Raw genomic sequence first — 22158 nt, 5'->3', positions numbered from 1 at the left:
GCAGACACTCAAGGGCTTGAGTCACCCAGGCACCCCGAGAGTATTTAAATATTAATGGAAAAGTGCCCAGAGAAGTAGATGAAGTGAAGGCTTTAAGAAACAGTTTTAAATAAAATCTTAGAGGAGTTGGAAATTAGGGACTCCTGAACACAGGAGAAAGACAAGATGGGTTTGGGGACAGATTAAATATATGTTCTGTAGAAGTGACTATTGATCTACTTTGGAAAGTTTTTGGTTTTCATACTGTACCTCAGCTGCCATTTAAAAAAAATTCAGGTAATTCACATTCTTAAAAAAAAAAAAAAAAGACCATATAAAGATGTTTCCAGGTAGCATTCACCCAATCAACACACACTAAGTGCTACATTCCTGGTATTGTTCTCTAGGCTGCGGATAAAGACCCAAACCTCTACCCTCATGGGGTTTCCCCTCTAGTAGAGGGAGACAGACACTTAAAAAAATGAGAAGTAGGGGCACCTGGGTGGCTCAGTGGTTGACCATCTGCCTGTGGCTCAGGGCATGATCCCGAGGTCCTGGGATCAAGTTCTGCACTGGGTCCCCCACAGGGAGCCTACTTCTCCCTCTTCCCATGTCTCTGCCTCTCTCTGTGTGTCTCTCATGAATAAATAAATAAAATCTTTAAAAAAAAGAGAGAAGTAGGTGAGTGGGTGACAAATGCAATGGAGAAAATGAAGCAAAGAAGAGGAATAGAGTATGTTGGTGGTGACTGCACTCTTGGGTGGGGTGGCCTGGGAAGGCCACATTGACAAGATGACCTAAGCAGGGAACCCCGAAGGAAGGGAAGGAGGCAGCTAGTTAGAGAATGAGGGTGTGTTCCAGGAAGAGGGAATTACAAATTCAGAGTCCCTGGAATAGAAATGTGGCCTGACTGGTATGTAGCTGGAGCTGAGCTGGCAGAAAAGTCCCAGGAGGTGAGGTCTGAGAAGGGCAGTGCAGGGCCTGGTAGGAGCCACAGGGGCTCTGAGACAGGAATCTAAGTGAGACACGATGGCCAGTGGAGGTGGACAGAAGTGGTCAGATTTGGGACATACAAATAAATAACACTTAATGAATTTATCACTGTCAGGTATTGGGCAGTGCCTCAAGCTTTTTATACGAACTATCTTGTAATCTTCCAACCTTATCAAGTATGGTGTTACCTCCCATGTTGTCATTTTAACAGAAAATCTAAGTGATATTGTTAAAGCTGTCATATTTGCTTATATAGGAAATTGTAAATTGAGCCGGTTGTGGTGGCTGCTTTCTCACACCACCCAGACACCACTCACGTCTGAGACACTTGTTCCCCATCTGTTGACAGTTCACAGCTGAGTCTTCTCAGGAACTGCCTCACCCCAGGCTACCCTCCCTGGCTGGGGCAGTGACTGGTTCATAAGGGGATGTAAAGATTCCATCTCTTGCCATTCACGGCAATCCTGAGGGGCGCTCGCAGCTCCAGAGCTTCCTAGGTGTCAGCTGAGGCCCAGGAATTGCCCTTGCTTGTCAACTCTCCCTCTGCCCATCCTGCTCCCCTGGCTTCCTTCCCTAACATTTCCAGAGAGCACTTCTTAATGGACTTCCTGCATGCAGATCCCTGCCTGGGATTCTGTTTCCTGGGGAAGCACAGTGAGTTTCTGAAGTGAAAGAGAGGTATAAGGCAGGAAAAAAAAAATAAAAAGCAGAAAACAAAGCACAACCCCCCCCCACCACCACCACCAAACTGGACAGCAAAATGTTCTTGAATAGAAATTACAGAACTTTCATTCAGAAATTTAGTCTATAAGTATGGCCACAAAGTCACTAACTTCTAGTTTTCTAAATGAAATAGTGTTTAATTTCTTGGATTTAATGAGTAAAACTGCTAGACTTCATTAACACAAAATATAGTGAAGCTATTAATTTCATCAACAAAAAAAGGAATAAAACTAATTTCAAGTGTCTATTTGTGATACTGGGAAGTGCACTTAGACTTTTATAAATGAAAATACCACACTGGCAAAAGAGCCCATCTCCACATGTTAAACCTGGTTAACAAATGGTCCTGGAGTTTTAATTCTTTCCAGAAATACATGACAGCTGGTATCCAAGGTCACTTTTACTCATAAGAGTTATTTTAAATGTTCACTTAAAATAGGCTGTGTAATGAAGGACTTTTAAAATAAGCATTATATCCTGATTTAAAAAAAATGTTCAAACTCCACCAGCTTCATAGATAGCATTTCTCAAAGGAGTTATAATAATGTTATTGATGTATTCAGGACATCAGTGAACAGTGAGTTAATTACACATGGTTAGATTTTGTTAGACTATGATACAGGGTTTCCTTGATTCTTTTATTACTTCCCTTTTTTCCATATGCACTTACACAGTCTAATAGAGTCTCCTTGCAGAGTTCCAGTTATCAACACAGCAGGGAATGCAAAGAATGCTATCAATGGTTACTACTATCATGACGAGTCTCTATTTTATGCATTAAAAATTCCAATCAAAAAGATTTTAGTTCTATCCTTTCCCACGTGGTAGGCAATTAAATTGCTAGTGGCAATTTCTTTGGGACAGGAGCAATAAAAGCACATTTCTTCCCCTTTACTTATACCAATAAAAAAAAGCCTGGTTTGGGGATCCCTGGGTGGCTGAGGTTTAGCGCCTGCCTTTGGCTCAGGGCGCAATCCTGGAGTCCTGGGATCAAGTCCCACATCGGGCTCCCAGCATGGAGCCTGCTGCTCCCTCTGCCTGTGTCTCTGCCCCCCTCTCTCTCTCTCTATCATGAATGAATAAACCTTAAAAAAAAATCCTGGTTTTCTGGCTTCTTTTTCTGTTTAGAACATCAACAACAGGGGCACCTGTTGGTTAAGGCAGACTCTTAATGGGATGTCCTGGGATGGAGGCCCACACTGAGCTCTTTGCTCAGTGGGGAGCCTGCTTCTCCCTCTGCCTGCTGCTCCCCCTGATTATGCCTTTTCTCTGTTAAATAAATAAATAAATCTTTAAAAAATAAAAAAAGAACCTCAACAACAGATATACTGGGAGTGGATAAGGCTAAGGGTCCCATGGCTGCCCAAGCACATTTGAGTACTGTCATGGAAGGGTAATGCACCTCCTGCTTGACAGGAGTATGGGAAGGTGGAAATCTTAGATGATTTACTGTGTATTTCATGGTGAAACCATACCTGTGAGGGGGATGGGGGAAAGCAGCAGTCTGGGTAACTGAAGATCATAGCTCTTGTATCAGGGATGGAATCCTGCAGAGGGGTGATATCCAATCACCTGGGATGCATGACTAGATCTGGGTATGGGAGGTGCTTATCATAGTAGGCTGGGAGGAATTCTAAGTGAACAACGTTCCATGGATATGGAATAATTTGCTGGTGACAGTAAGGAGACTTTCCTGACCCATCTGGACAAAGGTGAACTCTATTCCTTCCCAGGTGCAGGGTTCTTGATGGCCAGCCCATTTTAACCAACCAATAACTGAGTCAGGCAGTGAATTTAAATATAAGATGAAAAACAATTTCCATAACTCTATCACCTGTAGTGAAAACTATTTTAAAACTGCCTCTTTGGGGCATCTGGGTGGCTCAGAGGTTAAGTGTTTGCCTTTGGCTCAGGTGTGATCCCTGGGTCCTGAGATCGAGTCCTGCATTAGGCTCCCCGCAGGGAGCCTGCTTCTCTTTCGGCCTATATCTCTGGCTCTCTCTGTGTGTCTCTCATGAATAAATAAAGTCTTTTAAAAAATAAAAAATAAAGATAAATAAAACAGTTTCTTCACTATGTTGTACTCTTCTCTGTAAAACATATTGGTGGTTGTCCACAACTTAATAAACTTTTCCTGTAAGTCTGGGCCTTTTTGACCCTGTGAGTTGAGTTGAATGACTAACAGACAATCATGTTTATTAACAAATTTATTGCAGTTGTAGTTTTTATTGCAGTTGTGTAATGTAATAAAATATTTTGCAAACTGATAAAATAGAAGTGAAAAAGTTATTTCTATGAAAACTAAGTAAATACTCTAAAATTCTCAAAAAAGGGAACTTGCTCAAGAAATTGCTATTGAATTAGATGAAAAACATCTGTAAAATCTATAGGAGAAAAATCAGGAAAATCTCACAGTCATTACATTTTTATTCCACTTTAAAGTATCAAAATCATCAGACAAATGATTTATGGATGTGATTTTGCAGATTATAATCATTAGACTCTTACCCAAAGGAAAAAGTGGTTTGACATTTGAAGATTGGTGAATAGATGTACATGTGAAATTTTGGGATACAATAAATCATTCAAGAGTGTGCATAATTTGTTTTATGATTTTCCCCTTTTAACTAACTTTTTAAACTAATCAACAAACTACCGGCCAACTACACATTCGGGATCTGCTGCACTTTATCCAGGCAAGGCTACTATCTCTCCTTTTGGACTTATTGGATGAATTTTTGGATGGGCATTTTTGTCAGGAAGAGCTGACATACTGGGTGGTTTCTGAACTTTCTACTCAGCTAACAAGAGGTGGAATGGTAGAAACTTTTCCAGTTTTAAGCAATGGTCAGAAAGTTTTGGTAGCACACGGCAGATCCACCAGTGGTGTTCTGATTCTGAACCATATAGAATCTCAAACTTTATAAAACCTGGAATAGGTATAAACATGACAGCTGCCCTTCATAGCAAAGCAAAGCTGACACTTCTGTTAATAAAGGATGAGAAAAGAAGAAAAGAGTTATTTTCTTCCATCTTCCTTTGCTGATTTTTTTTTCTTTTTTTTATTTGGGTCTTAATCTGAATCTATAACCTCAGTGGCAGCATTTTCCAGGGGAGATTTCCCCTGCACTACAGAAATATAATAAATGAGGTACACCAAAAGGGAGGAGAAATTAGTACTACTTGCATCTCATTTAAAAAATATAGTAAGGTTGGGGTGCCTGGGTGGCTCCGTGGATTAATCATAATCAGCCAGCTCTTGATTTCAGCTCAGGTCATGATCTCAGGATCATGGGATTGAGCCCCGCATTGGGCTCCCCACTTAGTGGGGAGTCTGGTCCAGCATTCTCTCTCTCTCTCTCTCTCTGAAATAAATCTTTTTTAAAAACATAGAATAAGGTTTAAAAGAAGCAGAATATTCATGTCATATATAATTACCAATTTAATGTGGCATTATTTCTAGAATTATAAGACAGCCAAAATGATATTGGTATAGATACAACCCTAATGACTAATTTCATCACTGCCTTTGGGATCTATGCAGTCATTAAAACAGAAATGGATAATTGTTGGGACTGATTTCAGATAATAGCACCATTATCCCTACACATTTCTCTAGTCACTGTCTTTTTGCTGTGTGCAAATATGGAAAATATCAAATACAATGAAGCTAAAATAGGGACGAGGTAGTTGGGAAGGGGAGAATCAACTTCAGCAAAGAAATTTTAGGATACAATAAATCAGCAAAGAAAGAGCAGTATCAAAATAAGGGCAATCTAGGATACCTGGGTGGTTCAGTTGGTTTGGCATCTGACTCTTGGTTTCGGCTCAGGTCATGATATCAGGGTCGTGAGATGGAGCCCCACAGTCAGGCTCTGAGCCAAGTGTGGAACCTGCTTGAGATTCTCTCTTGCATTCTCCTGCTGCCCCACCCCCTCCACCATTCATGCGCATGCTCTGGCTCTCTAAAAAAATTAAATTAAAAAATAAGTGCAATCTTCTAGTCACCTAGGATGAATAATCATCAAAATGATGAATAGTCCTAGCATTTTCCTCTTCTCTCTAACACAACAAGTGACAATTTATTTAAATTAAAAGACAAAACAAAACACCCACACCATTGAAAATTCACCACAGAGATATCCACACAAAAATGATGCTACTTAAATCAGAAGCATTTTGAGACTGGTCTGAGAGGATGAAATATTTCACTAATTACTATGCAGTGTATTTATAGCTCTAATTGTTTTTCCCCCCACTTCTCAAAGGACATGTTTCTTCCAGAAGTACAGTTGCTGAAGCAAACATTTATTTTTATTGTTCCATGGGAAAAAAGCGGTAATACCCAACCAGCTACTATAATTCTGTAAAATCAGCTGCTGAAGAATTTTGTGTAATTTATATCTTTGCCCCAAGCTGTGCCTTAGGGTTTGTCTTATTTTTCTGTTTGAACTTGACAGAAAACAGTCTGTTAGAATGCAACAAATTTTAAAGGATACTGGTAATACTTCTTTTCAACCACTATTTTTCAGACAAACTAATTGCTCTCTTCTCTTCAAGAATGTCACCTAAAATCCTGAATCGTTAATTAATCATTAAGCCAAAACATACTTTATTTGTGCCCTTGAAGGAATATGCCTCTTTAAAAATTACATCTCCTCATTGCAAAAATAATACACGTTCATTATAGAACATCTGGAGCACAAAATAAAGTATACAGAAAAAAATTAAGCCATAATCTCACAACTAGAGATAAGTATTGTAAACATTTGGGTAAGCTGGCTTCCAAAGAAAGAATATAATTCCTTATTAAATCCTAAAAATGGTCTTCTATTCCTTAATAAAAACTCCTTTTCCTCAAAAAAGGTTTTGTTATAATTTTCCTTTGGGACATGCATTTCTTGTATCTTTGGAAAAGTATCTGATGGTGAACTTGATGTGCACAGCCTAAAATTTTTGCCATACTGAATACTAAATAAGAGAGCCTAATGTCTGAAAGATTTTGATTCATGAACAATACACTTATGTAAGAGCATTGTTCAAAACGATAATTTTACAAAGCGGGTCAGTTACTTTAAGAATGATGATTTCACTCTTTTTTTTTTTTTAAAGATTTTATTTATTTATTCATGAGAGACAGAGAGGGAGAGAGAGAGGCAGAGACACAGGCAGAGGGAGAAGCAGGTTCCATGCAGGGAGCCTGACACGGGATTCGATCCCAGGACCCCAGGATCATGACCTGAGCTGAAGGCGGTGCCACCCAGGCTGCCTAAGAATGATGATTTCAAACTAAACTTTGATATAATCCTAGTATGTGCTTCAGGGAAATGTAGTTTTGTTTGCTACATATACTTTAAACATATCCCAAAGTGGAACAGTTATCAGAAAATTCAGCCAAATGTGGGCCAGTCTGTAGGAGCATGGAAACCTCTTTAAAAAGCTTTCACAAGCCTCATAGTACTCAATAAACACCTTTCTTTGTTTTGCCCAAATCTAGAGACTCCGAGGCTATGTATAGTTCTCATATCTCCACATGTTCCAGGTTAAAGACATTCATCATGTGGGATCTTTTAGATAAGACCATCTTGAAAGTCAGAGTTGTGATTTTGAGTACTCAAGAGCAGCGCAGACTGCTGCTGGACATGCAGGATTGATCTGCAGTTTCTCATAAAGTGACATCTAAAGCTATGTTTGCTACAGTCTCTTCCAAACGAATACAAGGAGAGGAGTACAAAGAGAGTGTCAGGGCTGTTCATCTACATATGCACATACACACATATTTGTGTACACACACACCCCTTATTAACATATTCCCCATATGGTAATCAAGTATTTTCTAGTTCTCTATTTAATACAACCATCAGGGTATTTCATTTCTATACTCAAATGTCTTCATATAAATCCTTTCTGACAATGAGAAACCTAAAAGTGGGAGACTTCACTGGAATACATGTTCAGAGAATTTGCAGTGTATTTTTGACAACCGACTCCTGTTTGCCTGTATGTGTATATTCAACCGAGGATCACACCTCATTGAGGAGTGGGCAGCAATGGAAACTTCTGCAGGAAACCGCCAAGAATTAGAAGCAACGCAGTTACTACATTCACAGCAGACTCGAGCACTGAGCCAAGAGATGGAGAGTCTAGGATCCTTACCCCCTCCAAGGAGATGTCCGGTGTCCCCCACCCACGACACACTGGGAGGGTGGGCGAACAACAAGGGCCTGAGAAGCATAGCAGTGGACAATATACATAGGGTGCTTACCTGAGGGCAGTTCTGTAGTGAGAGATCGCTTCCCGGTTCCGACCCTGGTCCTTCAGGAAATTGGCGTAGTTGTAGTGAACCTTGGCATTGTGGGGCAGGGTTTGAACTCCAGACCTATAATTAGCAGAGTTAAAGGGAAAAAAAGAGCAACAAAGAATACTGTTGGGTTTTTTCATATTTTACTCAACTTCATGAACCTGCATTTGAAATGTCTTACATCCATCTAAAGCCAGGTTTTCCAAAATTGGAAACCTGCATTATGTGACTTACTGAACATGCTTCTATGGAAAACAACGGAGCAGTGTGTGGTTGTGCACAACTAAACAAACATGCTAACTGGATATGAAGCAGAGGTGGCTGCATGGGGTGATAGATAATTCTCTGGAGAACAAACCTGCATGCTCAGGTTCATTCAGTTTCTTTCCTTCCTTGCTTTTGTTCACCTAGAACCTTCCTTTAAAAAAAATTGAGAGCGTCCACAAAAACAAATCCTTACAAGAGGGATGACTATGGACTGGCCTTCTTATTATGTTTTACTGGAAATTAACATTCCCGATGTTCCCAGCCTGGGCTAATTTAAAAAATAAATAAATAAATGCAAGGATAATTATTTTACAAATTGCAGATAAGGAAAAGAGGTTTTGCTCAAAAAGGTAAAAACCGTTCTTACACGGTCACTGTATTAGTCTGCTTGGGCTGCCATAACCCAATGCCTGGGGAATCCCTACAGTGTAAGAGCGAAACTTTGAAGATAATTGGAGGGGCCTGAGGGGGCAGAAAGGGGTCTGTTTCTTATTTGTAACTAGTCCACACATTTAACATGCACAAGATTATACAGCTGGTAAGTGGCAGAGGTGGGATTCTAGAGGATTCTAGTTTGGTTTTAGAGTCCCTTGTTCCCTCAATGAGCAGGGATGAGGTGGCAGGGGAATGATGAAAGGAGATGAGTTGGAGGCCCACTTGGGAAGAAAAGTCTTGGAATTTGCATGGATTATATGTGGGTGGGGGACAGCTGACGAGAGAGAGAGAGCAAGGAGAAAAGCACGTAACCTAGTTTCTGGGCCACTCTAATGTACTACTGCCTCTCCCAGATAACATACTTTCATTTAGTTTTTAATTTAAAGGTAAGATTAACAGAAGGATTTCATACAAAGTGTTAAAAATCTGTTGGGATATGTAAGGGCTTTGTAATCTTTTTGCTGAACTTTCAGCAAAACAGGTTCCTTAGGGCCAGCAAAGACAGTCCCACTTAAAACCCACTGGCTGGGAGCTTGAGGGACTCTCCAGGGACAGAACTTACCAGGCGTGCAAGAGGCTAGAGACTGACCCAAGGGCAACATTATCTGAAAGCAGCAGACTCCAAATTTATGCAGGCTGCTTCAGGGACCTCAAATGTGTTGCAGGTAGCTAGGATTATTTTTGATGGCTGGGGTGTGGCTAAATATAGGCTAAATCTATATCAGGAGCAGTCAAGCCCCAGATCCCCATCCTTATGCTGCATATCTAAGTGACTTTTTTCATTATTCTTTCCCCATCCCAGCAAAAGGCAGAGATTTTACTCTCTGAAAAAGTTGAGTTAGAGGGATCCTGCACTCAGGAACAACAGATATTTCTGAGCAAAGAGAGAAGAGTTGTATCTCAAAGGTAGATCATGTGAAGATCTGTATTCTGAACACCGGGTTCTCAGTTTGTCTCCCTTATAAAGCTCTCTGATACTGGCAGCCAGGATTGAACCCCTAGGGAGGAGTCTGGACAAATCTTCTCAGTAAAAACTGATGCACCCAAGACAAAAGATTTATACATGCTGACATTTGGGTGCTCCCATGAAATCATTGGTATCCTTTAATCACCCTATGGTGAGCCCCAACAGCTGCCACATAGAGCTGGGATTTTAATCCATATTTAAAATGGAGACTAAGCAAAGTGAATTTAGTCACAGGGGAAGAATTTGGGTCAGAGTGACAGTAATGGCTTTAAATTTTTTTCCAATTTCTATCCAGGAAAATCTCTGATTTTTCTACCCAGGAATAAGTAGTGCATGGTAATGGGCAGATTTTAAAGGTAACTTTGGTTTCAACATGGACATAACTGGCATATTGGAATTGATCCTTCCCTCTGTGTGACTAGTATGGGGACTCTAATTTACGTATCGCCCAAAGAACAGACAATTAGGTCTGTGGAAACATGGTCCTTGCAAAGATCAGGGCATTGTTCAGTGATACCCAGAGGAAGTAATGATATTCATAACAGGCAAGCAGATGTGGGTGGAGTAACTTGAATCCTAAGAACGCACTGCTTTTTCCATTGTTGTTTTTTTGACCTTGGTGTTCTCTCTGTGATATTTTTCTGCTACGTTTTTCCAGTCTCTCATTTTACAATGAGTACTTTGTGGAAAAAGGGAAACAAACAACTGGCCAAAGGCAAAACTTTCCACGTAGCTGTAACAGGCCAGGCTGCTCTGGCTTCCAGAGCCAGTCTCCTTCATTTGTTCTACTGATGCTATGATTTCGTAGCCCTGATCATTTTAGTGGAAACAGGCAGCTTCCGTATATTTACTCTACAAAGACACGCAGTATTTATTAATTATACAGTTAGATCTCAATCCTTATTAATAATCCCAATGATGATTACAAATAAAAATCTCTTTTCAACTCACGATCTTAATTCATGTACCTCATATTTCTCCCCCACACCTCTCATCTGCACAACAGTTGAAAAATAACAGAAATAACAAAAAAGCCACTTCTCTCAGGTGTATCTCCCAGTTTCTTGGACATCAATTGTTTTACTGGCATCACTGGAGAATAGGTCACGAGAATCATCCCCAAATTCTTGATTAGAAAACAAATATTAAAAAATAAAATTAATGAGCAGCGTTCAGCCAGAGGCTAACAGGAAAAGTAAGGAGGATTTGTGGTTCTCTTCATTTCTGGCCCTGCTTTGACCTGAAGTTGCACAATGCCACACTCTGGATGGCTAGTACTCATGAAATGGGCCCAATTTGAATCAAATTCTAGGCTAAGCACCCATTTCCATGGATTATTTCCTTTTATCCCTTCAATAACCTATTGGATGGGTAGAATTATTACACCTCCCACAATACAGAAGAGGAAATTAAAGTTCACAGAGATTAAGACTTTTCTCTAAAGTTACAGACCCTAGAAAGTAGTTGAGCAAAGATTCCAACTAACACATGGTCAGAACCATTCCTGAAGCTGATCAACATTTGATGCTAAACCAGAAAGGTGCCACAGGATATAGTAACATTGTAATTTTCACTATCACAATGTTTATCTCATTGGTAAGCAAACTACAGCCCTGTGGGCCACAGGTGCGCAATGTGTTTACTATCATCTTTGGCATCTTTCCTGAGACAACAGCAGAGTTGAGTAGTTGCAAAAGAGACTATATGGCCCACAAAGACTAAAATATTTACCATCTACTCCTTTACAGAAGAATTTACCAATCTTCAGTATATATTCTCTGACCTAGGAATTTGGCTGATCTCTCTGGTTTAAGCAATTCAGAAAGGAAGACAGAAATGTGTTTCCTACAGAGATGGAGAATAGGGTAGGCCATAAATTCTTAACTGATGGTCCATGGATTATTTGGATAGTTCATGAATGGGAATCAGAGACCCTTATCTAGATGCAAATAAAAAAAATGGGGTCTCTGCCTTTATAGGTATTTCGAAGATTTGGGGCATTGAGTAGATTTTACCAAATTGTGTTATTACAGTGTTGTTTACTCCAAACAAATGTAAAATTCTGGGCTGTTACCACGGCCAGCGGGAGCTGTGAAGTTACCCACTTCCCAGGACAGGATAGCAGAACGGTTTCTTGTTATAAAGAATTAAAGAAAATATATCTTGCAGTATGATTATGAACCAATCCCTCCCGCTCTCTTTTTTATACTGGGCATAGTTTTAGTTAGAAAACAAAAGTAAAAAATAAGCGTAGCAAAGCTCATGTATTCTTTTTATATCAAATTCTGGTTCATATCCTGGCTCCTCCTCTTCACAGCTATTTCAGCTTGAACCAATTACTCTCCTCGAGCCTCTGATTAAGACACAAGTGCTGGCTTCTTATGCTTTTGTGTGTAAGGTTATTGCCAGTGGAACTACAAAGCTGCGAGGGGGCCCTACATCTACCTCCTAAAAATACATCATGCGGTGGGATCTTTTTTGTAAGAGAAGGCCTCAGCTGGAAAAGCTGGGACTTAACTGAAATTTGGATTTTCTCCAACACAAAGGTCTGTCCTAAGATACTCTGTAAGACCGTTCATAGTGTTGCCAAGCAAAACCACCCCGTGTAATAAGAGAGGCCTTAATGAGACCCTATGGCCAAGGAATGGTCAATAAATTCACTGTTCAGAACTGAGGAGAGGGGGATCCCTGGGTGGCTCAGCGGTTTAGCGCCCGCCTTTGGCCCAAGGCATGATCCTGGAATCCTGGGATCGAGTCCCACATTGGGCTCCCTGCATGGAGCCTGCTGCTCCCTCTGCCTGTCTCTTTCTCTCTCTCTGTCTCTCATGAATAAATAAAATCTTTAAAAAGAAAAAAAGAGAACTCAGGAGAAACCAGAAGGAGGACCTCTGTGAGGGACATCACCTTATCTAGAACTGTAATAAATTTTTCTTACTCCAATCAGCCAGCTCTTGGTTTTGATCATTATGGCTCATTTAGGTTGTCTTCATCCTTATGTACTCAGTTCAGGTCTATAGGAGAACTGTTCCTGAAGGCCTGGGTTGTTCTTAGCAGCCTGCCTATACTTACAGTGTCCTGCTTCCTCTGTCTACCACTTGCTACATTATATAAACCGTGTTTATGTGTCTGACCCCCATGTAGACTTTGAGGTCCTCTACAGATAATCTTCCTCCCTCTCCCTCACCACCTCTGTCTCCTACCCTAGAACACAGTGCAGAACAATAATTTGAAACCCTTACGTCGTGTTTACCATAATGCCTTCTGCATTTTTCACATACTCATTTATTCTTACACTATAACCAAAAAATAAGCATTATTATTTTTCTAAGTTTTAAAATAAAGTAAGGCACAGACTGGTTAAGTAACTTGCCCAAAGTCCCACAGCTATTAAATAGTGGTACTTGGAGAAGAACCAGAAAATCTAACTCCAGCCCGCACACTCAACCAGTAACTCTATCTTCCTTCAAAGATTGTTAGTAAATGTTCATTCAACTGATTGGAACATGACTCAGCACAGATGAATACATACAAACATCAAGTCTTAGAGAAGAAAGAATATTCTTAAAGTCTCAGATTCTTAAAACTTTTCTTGGGACATGCATAAATTATAATAGGCAAAGTTTTCTAAAAACCATCAAAAGCTTTGATTTGCACGTTATACAAAATTCCATTTGATCACAAAAGGCCTCTTTAGGGCACAAAACCTCTTCAAGCACACATGGGGAATGGCTGTGTTTTAGTAATCAACTGTCACTTACTACATACTTCCATCTAAAAAAACAGAAGCCTCTGGATACAAGGTCAATGAGCTTTTTGTTTTTCTGTTTTTCTGTTTTTAAATTGCTGGCATCAGCCTTGGAGGGTTTGAACACGAACTTGTTATCCTTGAAACAGGCTGCTGCCTGCCAAAATCCACCCCCAATGTTGCTCTGATTAAGCAGTAAACATCATTAAGAAGACACAACCTCTGTTAGTACCTTTTTTTCAAGAAAAGAGTTTAACACAGGGCAGAACCATTTTAACATTTCTCCTAAAAGCACTGACTGTTGAAAGCAAAAGAAAAAAAAAATTAAGCCAACAAAGATGAAGAGGAAGTTGTATTTCTGAACTTCCATGCCCCTGTGTTTACAGAATGACCCCAGCATGGGTAGCAAGAGGGAACAAGCCAAGCCCATTGTGGTCTGTGAGAACTGCCTTGAAGGTGAAAGGATGTGACGGAGACAGAACAGCATCTGGAACCTCAAAGTGAAAAAAATTTCAGAACACATCCACACAAAAAACCTTAACCAGCAACAGGTCTCTACAGTACCCACTGCAGTAATGATGATGACAATGACAATGATGAGGACAATGATATAGGAATAATAAATAAGCTAATAAGACATGTATGCCAAACTAATATTTTCTATTAAAAAAAAAAAGTTAAGTTGCCAGCAGCAAAATCAAATATATTGTTTTAAAGTAGTAGAAGAGGGCAGTGAAACATTTGTCTTATCTATTCGCTCATTTGTTCATTCATTCATTCACTCATTCACTCATTCTTGGCAGCCAGAGTCTGTGCCCCTCCTCTAGTACTTGTATTTCCTGTGGGGAACTCGCTCTTGTCTCACTGTGAAGTCTCAGTGGAACTCCAAGGTGTTTGGCCTTCCCTAATTCCCTGGGAGACAGAGGAGCTTCTTTGGCCAATCATTCATTTTAGTGACGTGGTGGAGACAAGGGGCAGGCCATGACCTGAAGCTCAAGCTCTGCCAGAGGTCTTAGTTTTCCCAGGACTTTGATGTGAAGACACAAAAACTTGGTGTAAGTTGACCTATTTGTTCCTGGGCAGGTACTCAAGTGCTCTCAAGACAGGCTATCCTAATGCCTGTTTCCTGTCCACTATGTGCCAACTTCTTTACTGGCCCTTCAATTCTGTGCACCTTCCTATACTCTTTCAACGTTTTCCCTTTTTTTCAAGCAATCCCAACGCTGTTTCACTTGCCTGTCCCCAAAATGCAAGTGTCGGGTATCAGTTAAGCAGGGGGCCACGTGAAAACCACATTGGCTAAATTAGGTCACTGGGTCATAAGTGAGGACAGACACTGGAAGAGGTGGAAGAGGGGGTACAGATTGGGAATCCCTGGAAACCAGGAAAAATACTGTAGGGATGCCAGGGGTGGCAGTCCCGGGAAGTTCAGGTGAAGGTCACCAGGGCTTTGGCATTAGTGAGACAGCGTAAGCTCCAGGAAACACAACATGATGAGCCACAGTCCCAAAGAATGTTTATACTTTATGACAAGTTTAGGGCTTTAAGTTGACCTTGTGATTGTGAACAGCTTCTATGCCACATAAAAACCTACTAGGAGATGAGAAAGTCTTCTATTTCTTTGTTCACAATTAATGTTCAGATAAAAGCAACAAGATCACAGATCACAGCTTAACATCCTGGAATATTCTGCGTTTCTCTTCCTTCCTGCTGTGTGTTCACCTTTCCCATTTACTTGTCTGCATAATGAAGTTAGGCTTATCATTTCATTTTGTTTATAGCTGATTTTACAGCCCAGCTCATCATTACGACTGTTTCACAGACCCAAGAAACCTTCCCATGAGCCTTATTTTCATAAATTCACTGAGAATGAGCTCACATTAAACTTTATATAATACCATTTTAAAAACTAAAGCTAAAACCCCAAACAAAATTACACCTTCCACTTAAAACTTTACTAAAAAAAAAAAAAAAAAAAAAAAAAGAATTTTGGGTTAATGATGATTGCCAGACCCATGTTACCTCGTTTGTTTGGAAACAAATGGGAAGAGTTTTGCTTTTCTCCATCTAATCATACCTGAATAGGGATTCTCTTGATAGCCAAATCTCATTCTGCTTCACAGTTTTCCAAGAGAAAAGCAACAGCAACAGCACGGTGGACACAGTCAGGGTGGTGGCCCCACATCGATTCAGCCAAGTGCAGAGCTTGCTCAGTCCGTGCACAAAGAGGATGCAGTAGCCCATGCTGGAAAACAGGTGGGAGGAGCAGGATTACTCTGGGGGTGCAGTGGAGTCCCCCTGAATATTCTATCCGTGTAACTGACTTTCAAATAAAACTTGTCCTAGGACAGAGAAACATATATAAACTCCCCTGTCATACACAACATTTACATGTTGGTTGGCCAATGTGTTATTCCAGTACATTGCTCACTCTCTGGCATTAGTGTGGAGAATAACAACTTCATCATTTAGGCTCAAACTGCCTTGGATTTCAGCAGCTCAGGCATCATTCATGAGGAGTTCTTTTTTTTTTTTTTTTTTTTTTGATCATGAGGAGTTCTTATTTGTGTTCTTGGGTCGTGCATAGACCCTCTGACTCTTGCTTGCTTCCTTACGTCACTGACGTTGTATAATCATACTGGCACCACATGTCTAAATTCAGACTGTTGTAGCAGGTCACATCATGGCTTTGTGAGAGCCAGTCCCCAAAAAGCACTGGTGCATCTCTAGGGGTGTGCTGTTGGTATGTCCCCACCCTGGTCTAAGTCCTTTGCTGAAGGAAAATCATCTATCCACAGGCCAACTCCTGAGCCTTGCAGCTTGGAGCCCATCACAGACAAACTGTACTGATACGATTTTCTTACTGACTCTGGCTCAGCTTTCTAAAGAGACACGAAGAATCACTCATGTTATCTGAGTGGCATGTCGACAGCACGTCTCTAAAAGCCTTTGGCTGGAACGTGGTCCCTCACATCATCTATATAGCCACGGAGAGATGCTTCTTGCCTGTCGACTGGCCTCAGAAAAAATACAAACATTTGCCATACGCATTTCAGTTAAGATCCGCTTCTTTCCAAAGATAATAGACTACTACAAGTTATCATAGAATATTTTAAGAATGAATCAAGCTTGTGTAAAGAAATCCTATGTCTGTTAGACATTAATGCCATAATCCCAAATTAATATAGCCTATTTACTTGTTCCATTCATTCTCTCTCTATATGTGACTGGCAATATGCTGGGCACTAAGAATGCAATTATGAATAAAATATAGGCCCTGCCCTCAAAAAACTCCAGTCTACTGATGCAGGCTGGTTTTGCAAAGGAAAACACTTAAACAGTCTAATTCCCAAACATATTTCTGTTAAAAAAAAAAAAATCTCTCCACTTTCTGTTTGTTCACCTTCTTAAATGTCTATCAAGGGTCAAAAAACAAGAGAAGCATTTGCGGTTTCTGTCATGGAGATGCTGGGAATCATTTCAAGTTAGAGCTCCAATTCCATACTTCAAGTTCCCTAAGTCGGTTGGTCCAGCTCCCTCAACTTTTAGGGTTCACAGTTAGGGCAAACAAATGGAGTCACCACCCCACTTGGTAGGTTCGAGCTCAGGAGGCACAGGCCTATTACTGGATTTGATCGCCATAAGCACTGTGCAGAAGCCTCGAACATGCCAGAGCATAGAGTCACTAATGCAAAAATATTAAAACCCCAAAAGCTCTTCTCATTTTCACATCAAGTCATGTTTGGCCTCAAAGGTATCAAGGTTTTCTAAATGTCTCTCATCCTACACAACCGGCCATGCTGACACCACTATAGACGACATGGCTGCTCAAGTTCCTGAGGCTGCTGGCCATCTGCTCCTCTAGCCCCATCTGGATCCCAGCCCTAATCAAGGAGCAAGGAGCATCTCTGGCCACATGAGAGCCTTCTGGGCTCCATCCTTCCATTCAACAGATATTTAATAAACACCAACTGCGTCCTGCCATTGTTACAGGCACCGAGAACATATCGATGGATAAAACAGACAATAATTCCTGTCCTTGTGGAACCCACATGGGTGGAGAAAAACCACCAATAACAAGAGAGTATGCCACAGAGCAGGATAATGTTAAAGATCTATCAGGAGAGAGGAAGAGGGAATCCGGGGTGGGGAGGGGGTTGAGATTGTAATATGGTGAGGAATGGTGCCATTGAAAAGGTGACATGGGAACAAAGTCCTAAAATGTATGTACCCTGTGCAGGCATCCACATCTCTAGCACCAGCTGACTCCCTGCTCCTGCCTTCATAAAGCAGCCCCATGAAAAACTAATGTTTACTGAGCACATCTTACATGCCAAACACGTTCCATGTAGGAGTTCGGCCCATCCACGCATCCCTCACTCATACTGGTATTTAACCATAAAGACGCCAACAAGAAGAAGGGTGAACTGGTCTCCTGAATTAGGGCACACAGCTCGTACACAGTCAGCAAAGATACAAACCCAGGAATATCAGATTCCAGAACTCACACTCCATATGTTGTCCTGCTTGTCTGGGTTTTCACTTGACTGGCTGATTCTTGCGTTCCTCACACCTTATCACACAGCTTCACCTACTTCCCTCCTAACCATTCCATTCATAAAATTTCAGTAGTTGTTTACTGTCTCCTTGTAGGAAACAGAGCTGCCATCTGGCAGAGCAGTGGGAAAGGAAAACACTGGGATCTCCACACGGGGCCTGAGCTATGGCCACAAAATGCCAGAAGACAAGAATAATGAAGATAACAAAAATAATTAGCTATTTTATACATTCATGTTTATACCGAGTCCTTCCTATTGGCCAGGCACTGCACGAAGAGCGTTGCATGGGCGCCTGTCCACCACATTTATAGGGCCTAGGATAAGGATGGTACTGGCTTTAAATATGTTATCTGATTAAATAGATAATCCTTGGTATCTTCCATTTCCTAAGTGATGAAATTAAAGCTTACTAGGAGTTGAATACCTTTTCTGCAGCACCCACGGCTAGTAATAGAGAAGACCTATGGCTCTAACACTATGCTGTGCTCCAGAAGTGGGCAAACTTTTTCTGTAAGGGGCCAAAGAGTAAATATTTCGGACTTTTCAAGCTTTTCTGTCCTTCCCACTCACTCTATCTTTGGAGCAGGAAAGCAGCCATCGACACTATATAAATGAATGGGCATGGCTGTGTTCCAATAAAATTTATTTATAAAAGAGATGGTAGGGCAGCCTTCACTCAGGAGCCAGTGTTGACCCCTGCTATAACCAGAGGAAGGAGAAGGCCATTTCTTTCCACTCAGCACAGGCATCAGTATCAAGTAACATGACAATTTTTTTTGAAAGTCATTATATTGACATATGGTTTAAAGAAATGGTAAGCCATATAAAATAACCTCTACTTAGGTTTGCGAATTTCTTAGAGAGTAACACATTCTTACCAACTTGAACACGGTATCACAAAGATTAAGATGCCTCTCTATTGTGACATTTCATCCTTCAACATCTGCTTTAATACAGATCTCAGCAGCAGTGGGGACAAATGCTCTCTCCATTTCTAGGGGCAGAGCAAGTCCTCATTTTGAATGTAGGAAATCAAGCAAATGAGAAGCTACATGCTTTTCTGGCCTCCAGGGAGATGAAACCAGACTCCAGATTGCTGTGGTTAATTTGGTTAAGGAAAACCTGGGCTCTGATCAGAGACCTCTACACAGAGCATGAAGGAGTCAGTGCAAACCACTGACACCTGGCAAAACCAGAACCTGAAGAACCAAGAGCCAAACTCCAACTACTGATTGGTTTACCTCAGCACTGGGATGCATTTTCAATTTTTTTAAAGATTTAATTTATTTATTCATGAGACACACACACAGAGAGAGAGAGAGAGAGTGAGGCAAAGACATAGGCAGAAGGGGAGGGAGAAGCAGGCTTCAAGCAGGGAGCCCGGGATGTGGGACTGGATCCCGGGTCTCCAGGATCACGACCGGGCTGAAGGCAGATGCTCAACCCCTGAGCCACCCAGGTGTCCCCGAGATGCATTTTCAAAGCAGCTTGAAAAGTACCACTGCTTCTGAGAATGGGGTAATTATTTGATCCCTCATTCACAGGCTGAAGGTATCCCCAATTCAGTGCATATAAGAACTAGAGACTCTCTAGTTACATGCATCTCTCCCTTATATTTTTATGATGCACATTTAAAGGAAACTGAATAAGAAATGCAGGTCAACAATGTTTGTCCTTTCATATTACAATGAAAAATATTTATTTGAGAACTTTGTGAGAAGTAATCATTCTGTGAACAGTAAAAATGTACTTTCACGAACCTTGCCCAGAAGCTCTTTAAGTGATAAAAGAATACTTCTTCCTATTTTGAAAAGATGACAATTTCCTATTTCTGGGCTAAGCATTTTACGATGCTTACTATAGCTTCACTTTTTGTTTAATTACACGGAGAAAAGAGAATCTTTTTGCTATTAAGTAGAAGTGAAATTCTACCTTTTAACTTAAACTCAAGCCACTGAAAATATCTATAAATAACATTAGTGATACAAGACAGACACAATCTCACGATTTTATTACTTAAAGAAAAAAAAGTCCCAGCTTTAGATCGTTGAAATGAAGTTAACTATTCCTAGTTAACTTCATTCTGGTCTGTTGAATCCCCACCTGGAAAATTATGACAGTGAGATCTTATTCTGTTCTCATGGATGGTTAAACAATAAAGCCCTGGAATGCTGAGCCCAGAACAGGTGTTTGATGCTGTATCCGGGAAGCAGCAGGGAGCCAATGGTGAGGCCACTTATCGGATTTAGCCTGGAAGCTGCCAGCTTCTGGTGAGCCAAGACTCCCCCCTAGTTCTTTTTTCTCAAATATTTGATGGGTGCGAAAATTTCTCAGAAGGTTGACAGTATTGGGATGTGAGTTTATTTATATTCCAAGAAAATGACTCCAAAACCATTTCTTATACATTTCCCTCTTGCACAGCTCCTCATCCGAGGTGCCGGGCTTCTGGGGCAGGGATGAAGAGCTTCTATTTACTTCTTCACAACACAGATTTCTTCCATTCTTCCCGCAGCATATCTATGGAACAACGTGATAATAATGTCATTGCTTTCACTTTCTGAGAACCTGATTCTCCTTTACCTCTTGAAGATGAGATGCTTCCTCTCAACCTCGTAGTTCATCTATCTACTAGCTCCATATTTATGAGACCTCTTGTGATAAATAAGGCAGAGCCCTGGAGTCAGAAAAAACTGCATTTTCAGTTCTGACACTCTTGTTTGATCTTAAATTATTTAAGTTCTCTAGTTATTATTTTTCTTACAGGTAAAAGGAAATAATTTTACACTGTGCATAATGGTAGACAATAAACAATAAATGATAACATTGTTATTATTAGGGAATCATTTTCTACTGAATAGAATATGAGGTAGGATATGGTATAGTCTGCACATATCCAGGTAGAAACAGATGTCTCTATCAGGCTCTTATAAATGTTCCTGAGGCCACTAAAATACTATGAGCTGCAGGGGAACAAAAGTGTCCTGCAAATTTGGAAGTTTGGGAGTTCAAGGTGAGGAAAAAGGAATTCTTTGGAGAATAAAGAGTCTGGAACTGGGTTAAAGAAGCTGGGTTCTTTTCTGACACTTGGGAGTTCCGTGGCCACATGAGACTTACTCAATCTCATGAAGCCTTGGTTGTTTATTTTAAAAGAGTTTAAGACTGCCTGCCTTGAATAGCTGAAAACATAGCTACTTTAAAAGGCTGATTGTTTGGAGGAAATGAAATAATGTATGTGGACACAGTCTGTGAACTGAATATAAGGTATCAGTGTTTTCAGGTGAAGTGTTTATGTGTTCATGTGTGTGTTTAGTATGCCATATACTATTACATCAATAAAATGTACTGTGTATATCATTAAAATAAGTGATTAGATCTGTAAATAAACCTCAAGAAATCCAATTTATTAAAGTCCAGATTGACCTAAACTATGTAATTTACAGGACAATATTAAGTCTTTCATAAGCATTCACAGAAACTCCCTTAAAACTACAAAATCCCTTTTACAATATTGTTCACTTCAGAAAGGTCTGATTCACACATGACTTTTTTTTTTTAAAGATTTTATTTATTTATTTATTTATTCACAAGAGACACAGGGAGAGAGGCAGAGACATAGGTAGTGGCAGAATCAGGCTTCCTGTGGGGAGCCTGATGTGGGACTCGATCCCAAGACCCCAGGATCACAACCTGAGCCAAAGGCAGACACTCAACCACTGAGCCATCCGGGTGCCCCTCACACATCACTTTGATAGAACAATGTAGTGAAGGAAAATACACTTGTTATGAAATATAGGTAGCTATGTAGGTATGCTAATGTGCATTCATAGTTCTAGAATTCAACAAGCACTTAAGCAAATTTTCCCTTAACCCTATTTCAAATCTTTCTCCACTCTATCCTTGTGAATAAAAGAAGAAAGAAGAAAGGGAAGAAAATGTGAACGATAATCATTTTGGTGAATTAATGCACAAAAGAAGTTTTTGTATTCAACTTTGATATAAAATAAATTATTAACTATTTGGAAGTTCCGGCTGGTTATTTAAAAATGGAGTAATGTTTTCACTTGCACTTCAGCATCAGCTTATGACAGGAGCTATTTTACAAGTGTGGTTGAAGGGATCCCTGAGTGGCTCAGTGGTCTGGCACCTGCCTTTGGTCCAAGGCATGATCCTAGAGTCTCGGGATCAAGTC

The 22158-nt window shown here is 40.5% G+C and overlaps 1 protein-coding gene across 1 annotated transcript in view; it reads right to left on the bottom strand.

Annotated features, from left to right (window-relative positions):
- The window catches only part of TMTC1 (transmembrane O-mannosyltransferase targeting cadherins 1), a 269262-nt gene that overhangs the window by 66171 nt on the left and 180933 nt on the right, over positions 1 to 22158 (bottom strand). The window contains exons 10-11 of the mRNA XM_077870576.1: positions 15488 to 15655; positions 7961 to 8074 (exon numbers count right to left, since the gene is read on the bottom strand). Coding sequence (XP_077726702.1) covers positions 7961 to 8074; positions 15488 to 15655 — 282 coding nt within the window. The remainder of the gene's footprint in view (positions 1 to 7960; positions 8075 to 15487; positions 15656 to 22158) is intronic.

The sequence above is a fragment of the Canis aureus genome, chromosome 25, assembly GCF_053574225.1.
Source record: "Canis aureus isolate CA01 chromosome 25, VMU_Caureus_v.1.0, whole genome shotgun sequence".
Lineage (NCBI taxonomy): Eukaryota > Metazoa > Chordata > Mammalia > Carnivora > Canidae > Canis > Canis aureus.
Note: the sequence above shows the minus strand (reverse complement) of the source record. Positions and strands in the feature narration are given on the sequence as shown.